The sequence below is a fragment of the Thermobia domestica genome, chromosome 13 (assembly GCF_964235325.1).
Source record: "Thermobia domestica chromosome 13, izTheDome1.hap1.1, whole genome shotgun sequence".
Lineage (NCBI taxonomy): Eukaryota > Metazoa > Arthropoda > Insecta > Zygentoma > Lepismatidae > Thermobia > Thermobia domestica.
The window spans coordinates 119,500,126-119,512,828 of NC_137466.1; the positions used below are offsets into that span (position 1 = coordinate 119,500,126).

The 12,703-nt window shown below is 35.5% G+C and overlaps 1 protein-coding gene across 1 annotated transcript in view; it reads left to right on the plus strand.

The window, feature by feature from the left end:
* LOC145668452 (glycine receptor subunit alpha-2-like) overlaps positions 1-12,703 on the plus strand; it is a 985,563-nt gene that overhangs the window by 793,001 nt on the left and 179,859 nt on the right. Inside the window, exon 4 of the mRNA XM_081736332.1 lies at positions 724-791. Coding sequence (XP_081592458.1) covers positions 724-791 — 68 coding nt within the window. The remainder of the gene's footprint in view (positions 1-723; positions 792-12,703) is intronic.

Below are 12,703 nucleotides of genomic sequence, written 5' to 3' on the forward strand. Positions count from 1 at the left end.
TTAAAAATGATAAATATAGATTGTTTTTATAAGAAGAAGAGTACAGATGAAATGCAAGATCAAATTTTCACGCTACATCAATCATTTTCCTATTAAACAAGGATAGTTTTGTTGAGAAAGTGTACAATTGTATGTTAACATTGGAAGTTTTGGGCAGATCCGGACCCAGTGAATCTCCAGTGGGTACTCTCCTACCCTGCCGATATTTGCATCGTACAAAAGTTTAGCGTTTTTTGGTCCATTAATTTAGAAGTTACAAGGGTATCAATAGGGTCCATCTTGTATATAAATCGATAGATTATATAAGGTGATTAAGATGACATGCTTAAGAGTAAACTCGGATGCGTCGTTTCTGAGAAAATCGCGAAAAGCTCGTTTTTGAGGCGCTAGTTAGTGTTTTGTTCGTTGTCAATAACAATTAAGAGTACTTTTTGGAAGCAATTATTTATCTACGTATGTTTGTCTTTTCCTAGCGTCATTCCCGTTAGTCATACAGATCCTCCTAAGGGTTCGCACATAGACCTTACTATTTGTAATAATAATAGCAATAATATAAACATGCAGAATTTGATTTTCTAATAAACAGATTGTCCTTTAAACTCCTGATATATATATATATATATATATATATATATATATATATATATATATATATATATATATACATATATATATATATATATAAAACACATTTAATGATTTTATTTCTGTTTGCCTTTCTAGGAAAACCAACGATTGTACATTGTGACATCTACATTAGAAGCTTTGGGTCTATTAATCCATCAAACATGGTAAGTAAACTGGTGTATTCCACTACGATATTCTTTTTCTCAACATTGAATTTATTTCTTGCCTTCGAAAGTAAACAGATAACTAATAATTCAGAATATAGAAGAGCTAGTACATAGGAAAATGGTTGGTCCCACTGGTCATCATGGAAATAGGATAACTTAAATTTCTCAACCTTTACTAAGCCAACATGAGAAGAAAAAACAGCTACACTACATCACTTTTAGTTCGAAACGTCTTTTTCTTGTTTCTTTCAACAGAACCTAAAATAAAGTATGAACAAGTTAAAAGAAACAACCATCAGCACTTACAGAATCACGTGCAGCTCCCACCCACGCGTACTTTCTTGGATAGGTTGTTTGAACTCCTTTCCTCTGAAATTTGAGGAAGAATCTTTGAGAAATCCCTGTGGATGCCGTTTGAAACGTTCTCTTTCTAGAGAGGAAGAAACCCCAACAGAGAACAGGAATCAATAATTTATTTCTCCATTCATTCTTTATTAGCCTACCTTCATTTTATATGAAGTACTCTGTGGCACAGGAATTAGCAGTTACTTGTAGCTGGATTTTTGTTTAAAATATGAAATACATGCAGGGATAAAAGTGGATCAGAAAATGTAGGGGGACGCATGACGTCATGCTGTCCCCCGTGCCTATCTTTGCCCACTGTATTTGTTTAGGAAGTGGAGGGACGCCATAAAAATCTCCTAGAAGTAGGCCAACGGCATCCCACGCGTTCCCTCACACTTTTACCCCTGAATAGCCTACATGTAGCTTTTTTTTTTAAACGAATTCTTTCTGGATTGATTTCGAGTGCAGTAAATTTTATGTTGTGTCATCACGTATACCTAATTTGAACTATAATGTTTAAAATTTCAAGTATTATGACTGCTTAACAATCAGCTACCGTGTTTTCCTTCTCTCTCTCTCTTTGCACAATGTTCTTATTATTAGGTTACTATTCAGTTTGTTTATCTGTTAGTGTTAAATCTTGCAAGTTTAGTTTGACACGCTTCAACAATAACTAGAACTCTGAAATTTTGCACAGATAAGTCGACTCACTGGGAATATATTACCACATAACTTTGCGTTCTAGTTTATAGTCTTAATGTAAAATTAATTAAGTTATTACAGAAGTTTATGGATAGCATATAATATGCGTTAGGTAATAAAGCATAGAAGGTAGAGTGCTCAGTACTAATTCAAAACTTTCTGTGGTACCCTTAACGAAAATATTACTATTGGCTTCCAGAAAGTGTTATTTCAAGTTATTTAATTTAAATAATAAACGAAAACAGACATTGCCATATTTTTAGGTAACTGTAGTGCAAAAAAAGAATTAAACAATTAAATTATGTCTTTTATGGTAAGGGGAACAAATAATTAAGGAAAGTGGATTATTATGAAAGACCTAGTGGAATGAGAATGTGGGAGAAACAGCAGAACTTCCAGGATACCAAGGTCACAATGTTGTCCACAACAAACTCATATAGAATGGAATCGAACCGAGGACACATTGTATAGAAGATGAACGTTCTATTATAAGAACCAAAGCAGTCTAAGAACCAAACATGGCTTCCATTCTTAAAATCAGCCTTTAACAACATATAAGAGAGTATGATAAAGTTCTTCTCGGGCAATCAGCCAGGTGAAAACTGGTGGATAGGCCAACGTTTCGAGAGCTGTCATCGTTCTCATCATCAGGGCAATTATGTAGAGATCAGCGGATGTAAGTAATATATATTCTGGACTGGCGAAAATGCTGGTTCCTGATTGTATCCACCAAGCTCATTTTTCAATTGTAGTTAATAGCTCGTTTCATTGTTGTGTGGATAGCGTATATGCCTTTGGAGCGGAAAATCCGGGTTCCATTCTCGGCGGAGTTCAGGTGTTTTTAAAGAAATTCTTATTATTTTCTAATCAGCAACTAAAGATTTAATAATCCTAAGGAATAAGAAAAAGCCGGTTAATTTAGTATTTTTCAATAATGATCAATTGGTATTGCTGTTCCCGTATTGTTATGATTATAGAAACAGTGTACCAATCTGTTCTCACACAAAGAAATAATATACAAAGAGGGAAAAGGACATTTCCTTCCGAACAATCAGAAAGTGAATTAGTAGAGTGATGTGCTGATAAATCAACAAAGCAACAGGCCTACTCTCTTATACGTTATTCAAGGCTGATTTTAAGAATGGAAGCCATTTTTGGTTCTTAGACTGCTTTGTCTAACAAGTAAAAGACCATATAGTTGTAGCACAAATCCGATGCAAACATATGACACCTGATTGAGCATAAAAAGAAATGGAGATTACCAAACATTTAAGCTATTACGGACTATAGGGAGCGGAGCTAGGGAAGAGAAAACTTCGAATTTCCCCGAAATGAGAGAAAGGCAGTAATAACAGTGAAATTGAACATTTTGAAAAGAGTGAAAGTAAACAAACCAAAATTAACCTACAAATCTTAAGAAGGAAAAACAATTCAATATAACAGGCATGCAATGGAAAGCTGTCCTAATCGAAAACAGTGGATGGAACCGGAGCAATGAAATTCAGTATTAAAACTTTCATTGTTCATAGAGTATATGAATGGAAGAAAAGACCCACATAGTGGGCGCGGAAATATAAACACAACCAGTTGACGTGCGTGCTTCACAATAAAAATTGATGTAATGTAAAGTGCTATGGACAACAGAAAACGGAAATAATGGGGCGTGCCTAGGTAGAAAGTGCGCAGAGAGTATGATATGTAAACAGACAAGATAGAACCAGTGCTAGTAGTTATGGTGCTAGGAGCAGATGCCAGCGAACACTACTTCTGTGTGAGCATTTAAACACGAAAACCAAGTAGTGTCAATGGAAGCAGAGTGCGGTGATAATTTGTGGCTAACATATAAATGTGCATCTTATATGTATAAAATGCGACAAGCTGTAGTTGTGAAGTTGTTAACCAGATGCGTTCGGTATCTCGCAGGAAACCCCAAGGCGGAACGACTCGCTGCAGAATAGATTTAAAATGCACGTGTGTGAGCGAGAGGTTATTGTGGACGAGTTTAACACCAATGATAGACGACAATGGTATAGATGTTGAGAACATTGAAAGTGAGTTACCAGGAAGAGCTAAGCTGCTAACAAAAAAGTCCGCAAGTCGTTGAGCACCATAAAAGCAGTAATTCGTCATATGTTCTATCCTACAAGAAAAAGGAAAATGTGCACAAAAATACTTGGTCGATGCATACACAATCTGGAGCAAGCAGCCTAGAGACACAATGTATCTTCCTGGATTAGCGATTGACATGTCACCACGTTCTAAAAATCACTACTACTATGGCACGAAAACGCAAAATAAAACATAATAAAGTTTTGCAAAACTTCAAAAGACACTCATACCGCCTTTCTGACGCAAGCATTCCCTACAAGCACGGCATAATAATGCTGTAAGTGGTATTTCATCGCAGTGAAACAACACTATACAATTATTCGCGACCGCACAACACGTATCTCGGTGATGCATATTAAGAGAGAATTTGATCCACACAACACCTTATCATTTGCAGCTTCCAACGTATAGGTCAAACGCTTCAAACGAAAATACAAAATAATTTCTCACAAAATTGCACAGAAAGTTTACGAGAGTTGATGTTGAAGCCGCAGCTGTTCAACAACCACGCAGAGTTTGTTATTGAAATAAGTCTTTCATCACAAAGCACGAATTGAGTCCAGAATAGATCATTAACACGTTACGCAGATCAGTCCAGACTTCATGAAGGCAGAACTTTTGCAATAAAGAGCGGCAAGACGATCTTTGCTGCCATGGGTTCAATTGCCGCCACGACGCATTCATATGTGATTATCACGGTGATTGGATTAGATGACACACTACTTCCACACATGTATTTTTTTGTTTCCGAGCCTAGTGGTCACTTTGCAGAGAGTATGGCCACAATTTTGTTTTAATGTGAAAGCATCGCAAGTAGATCAGCGAATATAACCAAATGGGATTTACAAATCTTGCTGGAGCAAGTGTTGTGGCCCGATTTTCCACAGTGGATCGATCCACAGAGATGTCTCTTCTCTTTTAATAATCCCGTAAGGATTTTATAAATAAAAATGGATTGTCTGTCGTTGATCCGGAAAAATGTGACAATTGTATCTTTACTTCGTCCACTATTTTCTTACAACTGCATGTGCTAATAGAACTTTCCCCGTTTTGACTGTTTGTTTCTACTGTATCATTATTTCCCTCATTATTCTGACTCATTCTCCTAATTAACTGTAGAATTTGCTCTACTTCAATATCTGCTTCTAATTGTATCCCCAGAGCTTCTTTGAACGCCCTTATATCTATCTGTCCGGCCATGTCTGCTTTTCTTCCTTATCTTAATTTCATAAAAGGAAATGGCATTTTGACTTCAAAAATCCCGGCAAAGAGCCCACAATATGTAATATATCTGTTTGTAAATATCTAATTAGATTGCAATTCTTCTTTTCATATGAAACCACCTGAGCTACTTATCGATTCGGCCCTTTCCTTCAGGTAATACTCACTATATATATAAAAATATATTAATACGTATGTAATATTATTCAATATCTCTATATATACGTACTTCTCAGTCTAATATCTAGGGGTATTTTTAACTGAAGTTTCTTGTTCCCGAATTCAGGGACTTTTTTATTTTAAAGAACAAAACACCATTATTTTGATGATTATTTTATTTCTAAGATAGATAAACGGATTAGAAGGTTTTCGTAATCGCACACGCAGAATTATTCCTCCAGAGTCTCCACTGCAGACCCTGAAGTATTTCTATCAGTATAGGCCCTCACTCCGAGCCAGTACATACCTAAGTGAATTCTCTAATAATCTAAAATTCCTTTTAATGTTGGTGGGTCCTGTGGCATAAGCTTTTTGCTGTCCTTACTGATGCAACAGCTCATCTTAGCCTTAAATTTAAAAGCAATTCTCTCATTAGAAGAAAGGCTTGTCCTAGCTACACAGAATCCTCGTAAACAAGAAAAACTGTGTTCGGGATGACTAGCTAAAACTCTTTATGGGGATTTGGTGAGGAGAAGGTATAAAAACAGTCTCTCATTATGAAACAAGAAAAATGGCCCTTAAAGTAAGCCGTGCCCTATCCATCGGTCTCTCACTAATGAAACCAGAAAACTTGACACTTTTACAAGGGGCAATCCCTATCGCAGGTTAAGTCAGGAAAACAAAAATGTACAACATGTAAAAGCTACTCAAGGTCTGAGAAGTAAATTCTCAACCATAAAATGGATCGAACCCAAAACCGTTTGAGTTCGGGAATATCCTTCATAAGACCTAACCAAAGGTTTAACAAACCATCACCTTCATAAAATGCCACCTAACTATTTAAACATAATTCCTAGCAGGGGGAACAAACTTAAGAAAATCGAAAAGTTCTATATCTTAAGAAAAAGTTAACATTTAAAATTATTTAACTATGTGTCCTATCTCCCTACTTGGCCTTACGCAAGACAACCTAGCCAGCAAGTCTTTCACTGCATAGCCCTGACAAAAAAGAAAAGTCCTCGTAGTTGACTTAAAACAAAAGTTGTTGATCCACGTTAACCCAGGACCGAATGCCTTATGTAGCCAAGTGATCCAATGGTTTCTGAAAAAACAACCCTGACCAAGGGAACAGGGATCGCTTTGAATCGGGAGACACGTTGCAGAATCTGAATACGAAAAGTTCCCTAGTTAAAAGAAAGAAAATATCGTTGGGTTTGAAAAAAACGAAGGACGCTAACTACCTCCTCTCCTATATTTTTCCGTTTCTCTGCAACACGTGTGGACTAAAACTATAGCTTCTAATGGATCAGTGTTTCTATCTATCTTTAAAACTAAAAATTCATTTCATCTATGAGCTGCAACGCTTAAAATGAATATTAGTTCCATATTTACACTTAATATATATTAAACACTCAAGCCTGGAGATAAACCCAATATTTATACGTATATATATATATATATATATATATATATATATATATATATATATATATAAAATTACACATTATAAAAATTTCATTATTAATATAAATCAAGTAAGTGGTATAAAAATGGCCACTTACATAAGGAAAGATTGCCTGGCAACCCTGATGTAACCCATGATAATACGTATTAGTTTATAGGAATCTAGTGCTAAATTTGACATTTAGCAACCAATGTATGTACAATGCCCCTTATATTTACCTAGAAATGATGAACTGTGACTGACAGTATCTTATTTATAACGTACGATATTGTCTAACTTATATTGCTATGTGATGTGTATTAACTGATCATTATATTACAAATGATATAACAAGACAAAATTGATTATAAGTCTTTGAAACTTGTCTTAGTTATACAGGGTGGACCGTTTACATTTATAACTTTTAAGTTAACAAAGATAAAATTCGATGAAATTTTGAAACATGCAAATATCGGTAGATGATATTGTTTGACATATTCCATCCATCTAATTAACAGAGATGAAATTATACTCGAAACGAAATTGGAATACAATACTCCGCTTTATCAATTATATTGATTCTAGAAGCCCTACGACTCGATTACATGGAAAACAGTGTTCGACATTCTTACAGAATTAGGAATGCCGGAAAAGCTATACATTAATTAAGTCATATCGTCCGAGTAGGGAATATTTTTGCCCACGAGCTTTCATGTCAAGAATGGCCTGAAACAGAGATGCGTTATCACCATTATTATTCAGTTTTGTTCTAGAGTACACTATAAAGTAAATCAAAGACAGGAACCGGGGTGTAGAGCTGAATGGTATTCCCAGGTTATGGCGTATGCTGGTGATGTAAATATACCAGGGGATGATAGGAGAAGAACAGAAAGAAATACAGAAGTTTTATTAAACGCCTGACGGGACACGGGTTTGGAAGTAAATCCAAAGAAACTAAATACATAGAATTCCGCTCGGATTGTAATCAAATATTGTTTTCGATAATGTTGATGTTTTTTTAAATATGTAGTGGTTAACAGAACAAAATCATATCCAGGAAGAAATTAAATCTCAACTGAAAGGAGGAATTCGTATTATTGTTCAGTTCAAATTCTCTCGTTGTCGCGAATTGTGTCTAGAATTTCGAAGCTTAAAATATGTAAAATGATAATCATGCATGCTCTGCTGTATGGTTGCGAAACATGATCGCTTACTCTGGAGGAAGAACGCAGACTGAAAGTATTTGAGAATAAAATCCTAAAACGAATATTCAGACCCAAGAGGAACGGAAATGGGAATGGTGGAAACTTCGTAACAAGTAAGTGAATAATTTATATCGTTTCCCAAATATTATTGGAGTCATCGAGTCTAGGAGGCTCAGATGAGAAGGTCGTGAGGCCAGAAAGGAATGAAGTATTACGCTTTCAAAGTTTTAACATGAAATTCAGTTGGCAACGACCATTCGAAAGACCTAGTCGCAGATGGGAGGACAATATTAACATGGATCTTGCAGAAATTGGAATACAAAGTAGAAACTGGATCCAGTTGGGTAAGTACATAAGTCAGTGGAGAGCTATTGTGAACGCAGCCTTGAAGCTCCGGATTCCATACACCATAGAGTTAGTTATTACGCATTCATTGAAATGCTTATCTTAATGGCAGAAGGAGATTTAAAATTTTCCATAAACCTATTATTTCCTTGTGAAGAACGGACATTTCTAGTAGTAATTAATAACGCTTCCTTTCAAAACAAATAACTACTAAATTTATTCGTTCCTTATACTTAGTTCTTTTCGTCTGATTTCTCGCTGAAAATCAAGGACACTACACCTTTAAGTTATATACTACGATTTCAACAAATCTCATCCGATCGGGATACGGTTGGTACGGTGATAGACTTCGATTTCCTATGTCTGAGTCAGAAATATTGTTTGTGCAGGCTTTTGGTTTGTGAGTTTTGGACGGTCAAACTTTGAGTCTCGAAGATATCGAATAGGCAAAATATCCTCCGACCCATCTCTTTGTGGATCAAACTTAGTATGGCGGTAGACCTACTTCACAAGCGAATGAAATATTGCGATATGCTGGCTTCTGGTTCCGAACTTATTCACAATCAAAGGTCAGAACGAATTCATTGGCCAAAATAAAAACGCAATAAATATTGAAATAGAAATTAAGGCCAGTTTAGATAAAAATCCAAATCAATAATGGTAACCAATTTTTAAATAATGGTTATGGATATTTCACTTGTAAACTAGGAATGCAATGGATATACCCGATTGCAATGAAATGAGCTGAGCGAGCTTAAACTACGTAATCATGACTTTTTCCCCATGTTAAGTCTATGCAAGCGTTTTTCGGTGATTATTCCTCGATGGTACATCGGATTTTTTATTTCGACCTATGTTCTCACTCAGCACGACATACTCTATCAGCGTGCTAAGTTTGGTTGAGATCGGCCAAACGGTCTAGGAGGAAGCGTTTTTCGGTGATTATTCCTCGATGGTACATCGGATTTTTTATTTCGACCTATGTTCTCACTCAGCACGACATACTCTATCAGCGTGCTAAGTTTGGTTGAGATCGGCCAAACTGTCTAGGAGGAAGCGTTTTTCGGTGATTATTCCTCGATGGTACATCGGATTTTTGATTTCGACCTATGTTGTCACTCAGCACGACATACTCTATCAGCGTGCTAAGTTTGGTTGAGATCGCCCAAACGGTCTAGGAGGAGTTCGCGGACAACCAAACGGCTAACCCGAGTATAAGTAGTAAACGCTGGTACTGACTCCAAGTTAGACCTTTTTCTCTCTCTCTTTCTGAATGAATACTTCTTTCAAAATAATTTTAAAAATTAGACTTAAGTTTGTTACCTTATACTCAAATATAATGTATCATAGTCCGTAAAATTTTGGAACTCCCTATATATATTTTTGTTCATGCTTAGCTTCGAGAATACAATCGAGAATTATTTTATATTAATTATTATATTTAAGGTGTAGTTTTAATTGTAATATTCGGTCAACATAATACCATACTTAAGTAGTGTCTATAAAAATTACATATAATCTGATATTTTAGTAATATTCCATATTTTGTACTTATTACATGTTATGTGGGTTCAAAGGTGTATATTCGGTAAGTTCTCATAGGTTTTGTATTATTTTCAAGGAAATTTTAACGTAGGGAATCTTCGCAAGGAAACACAAAATTTTAATTCTGTAATTTCTTCAAAATTTATTTGGGGGCCACGGTGGCTCAGTGGTAGAGCATTCTCCTCTGGTGCTTGGGGTCCCGGGTTCAATCCCAGCCCCCACCAAGTGAACTTTGTGGTGGACAAACACCGTGTGCGTGGGTTTTCTCGGGGTTCTCCCGTTTCCTCCCACTTTCTTCATTCCATCATTTCATTCATTACTCATCATCACCGTCTCCTTTAGCCTAACTGGCATAAGCGTGGGACGTAAACTCAAAGATTTCATTTTTTTTTCAAAATTTATCATTGAAAAATTCAGCCATGATGTCTTTTGGCACATCCCTTTGTTTAGGTACTAATTATTTCCTCATTGGAGCAGAGAAATCCCAGCTTCGTTTGAGGCTCATTCCAGTTATCATCATTGGTTCGGTTTCTTTTGATGTGTCGAGATTTAAGGTGCTATCCTTTTGTTGCGTCATCAGAGAGCCAATTAGAGCTCTTCTCCTTGTCTTTCTTTGTCTTTCTACAAAAGCTGTATTGAAGATAGGACAGGCATTTCAGTTCCTCGTCCATAAATTGTGAAAAATTTGGAAATCATCACCAAAGTTAATTTAAGTTAGCGGAAATTGTGTGATTAGTGACTGACTAAATTGGATGAAGTGTTGAAAATTTGATTTTGGAAAAGCTCAATGGACAGTTAGCAGAGTACCCAAGCAAAACTCGTGGGGAAGCTGATTGGTGGTAGCCATAATGCTGTAGAATTCCAGGACATTCAGTGTAAGGTAAAAATTTCCTTTTGAGAGCACCTCGTCGATTTTTGGATAAAAAAATCGGTGGAAATTAATGCAAGGAAGTAATTAGAATTATGAGGATTTAGTGCAACTGTCTGGATTCAACGAAAATTATTGGTTTGGTTCTAAAATCTAGAAAATTTCGGTTCGGAAAACAATGATGGCTTGTGTGTGTGAATTACACGTGTGCAAGATCATCATGCAGTTTTAAACTAAAGTTAAGTTTCTCCAGAAACTGCAATCACATTTATTTGTCATGTGAGTCTGGATATTACTCGGATTAGTCGGTAAAAGAATCTCAAACAAAATGACTTGATTGTCGCAATAGATAGGTTTGCGCTCCTTGTGAGTGCAAGTCTCATCCCAACCTTAGGTATTAACTTTTCAGTAATGTGATTCTATAAAAGAAAACAAGTTTACTCGAAACTACAATTGATTTTTGGAACAAAAATACTGCTCATAAATTATAAATTTTAAATTTCAAAACCTCTTTTGACTTGGTAATTAGAAATAAAAAAAAACATGTACAATTCCCAGTTATGTATTATTTTTACTTCGATAACCTGGTACAGATATACTTTGAACGTGCATCATTTTAACTTCTGACAAATTTTCTTTCGAAAACTCGCGGAAGTTATGCTATCCTACAAATAGGAATACAACTTAAACATTTAATACATTTTTTTTATTTATCTTTATTTTGTCTGAAATTAAAAATTTTATTCTGTTTGGTTTGAGTAGTAAAGTTTGAAATCCTTCTACGTCTTTGTATTTCAGATGTGATGTGGGCTATGAATCCAATGTGAATATTTTATGAGTGATATATTTTCATGTTCTAGGTTAAGGTAACTTAGGTTAGATTAGTGTAGGTTAGGATAGGTGTAAGTTAAGGTTACTGTATGTGCCGATATTTTCATTCTGTGTTCCTGTATGTTTGTAAAGGAAAATTTTAGGGAGAAAAGGCACAGCAAGTGAAAATGTTTCCGTGCACAGAGGGCAGGTGACCAAATGCGTATAAATCCTGTCGCCGGAGTCACTATTTGTTTTTCAAAGGCACAAAAGCAACAAAATAAGATACATTTAATATAAGAAGTTCTAGCCCACTTACCATTGAATGAAACTTTAGTATAATTTGAACTGATTAAGTGTATTGATGTCAACTTGAAGTCGAGATACCAAGAATTATAATACTCTCAGGGGCCAATCCTACCATCTTCTGATATCTGTCTGATATAAATATCCTCCTGACATTTTTCCGATAAGTGTTCTACAATGTCCTGATAACAATCAGGTGGCTGATAAACCCTATCAGCTGGTTGGTACTTTGACAGGAAGTTCAATTGCCTGTTAACAGCTATCAGCTACTTGTTAGTTGTCGTGTAGTGAATCATGGACGAAGTCGAAGAATTGTTGATGGTGTCCGAGGACGATGAGGAGATTGTTCAATATATAGCGAGGCCTAGAAGACCATTTTAGCTCGAATATATGCCAATTTATAACGATAAGTAGTACCCGTTGGCTACAAGTGCCCGCACATAAGCGCCAAGTAATTTGTGTAGTTAGAAGATGAAGAAACATAAATATTATTCTATATAAAATATAGAGTTTAATTATTGAAATTGAATGATATATAAAAACAGATCTAAATTATTAATCTAATTTACATATTTTTAGAGGTGGAATATCAAATAAATGAATTAATTAAAAGCTCAGATTGTGTTATTACGTGTAGTATTATAAAATGGAGTGTAATATATAACGAAATTAACGTTATAAATTTGTTATAAATTTGACGTTTCAATATTGTTTTCAGTATGATCAACAGAAAACCAACCAATCAAATGGTCCGTTAAAACCTTGCTTCGGGTTAACTATCTGACAGATTATATATCAGGCACAGTATATTGTAGAACGAACCACGGGTTAAAGTAACTGACAACTTCCT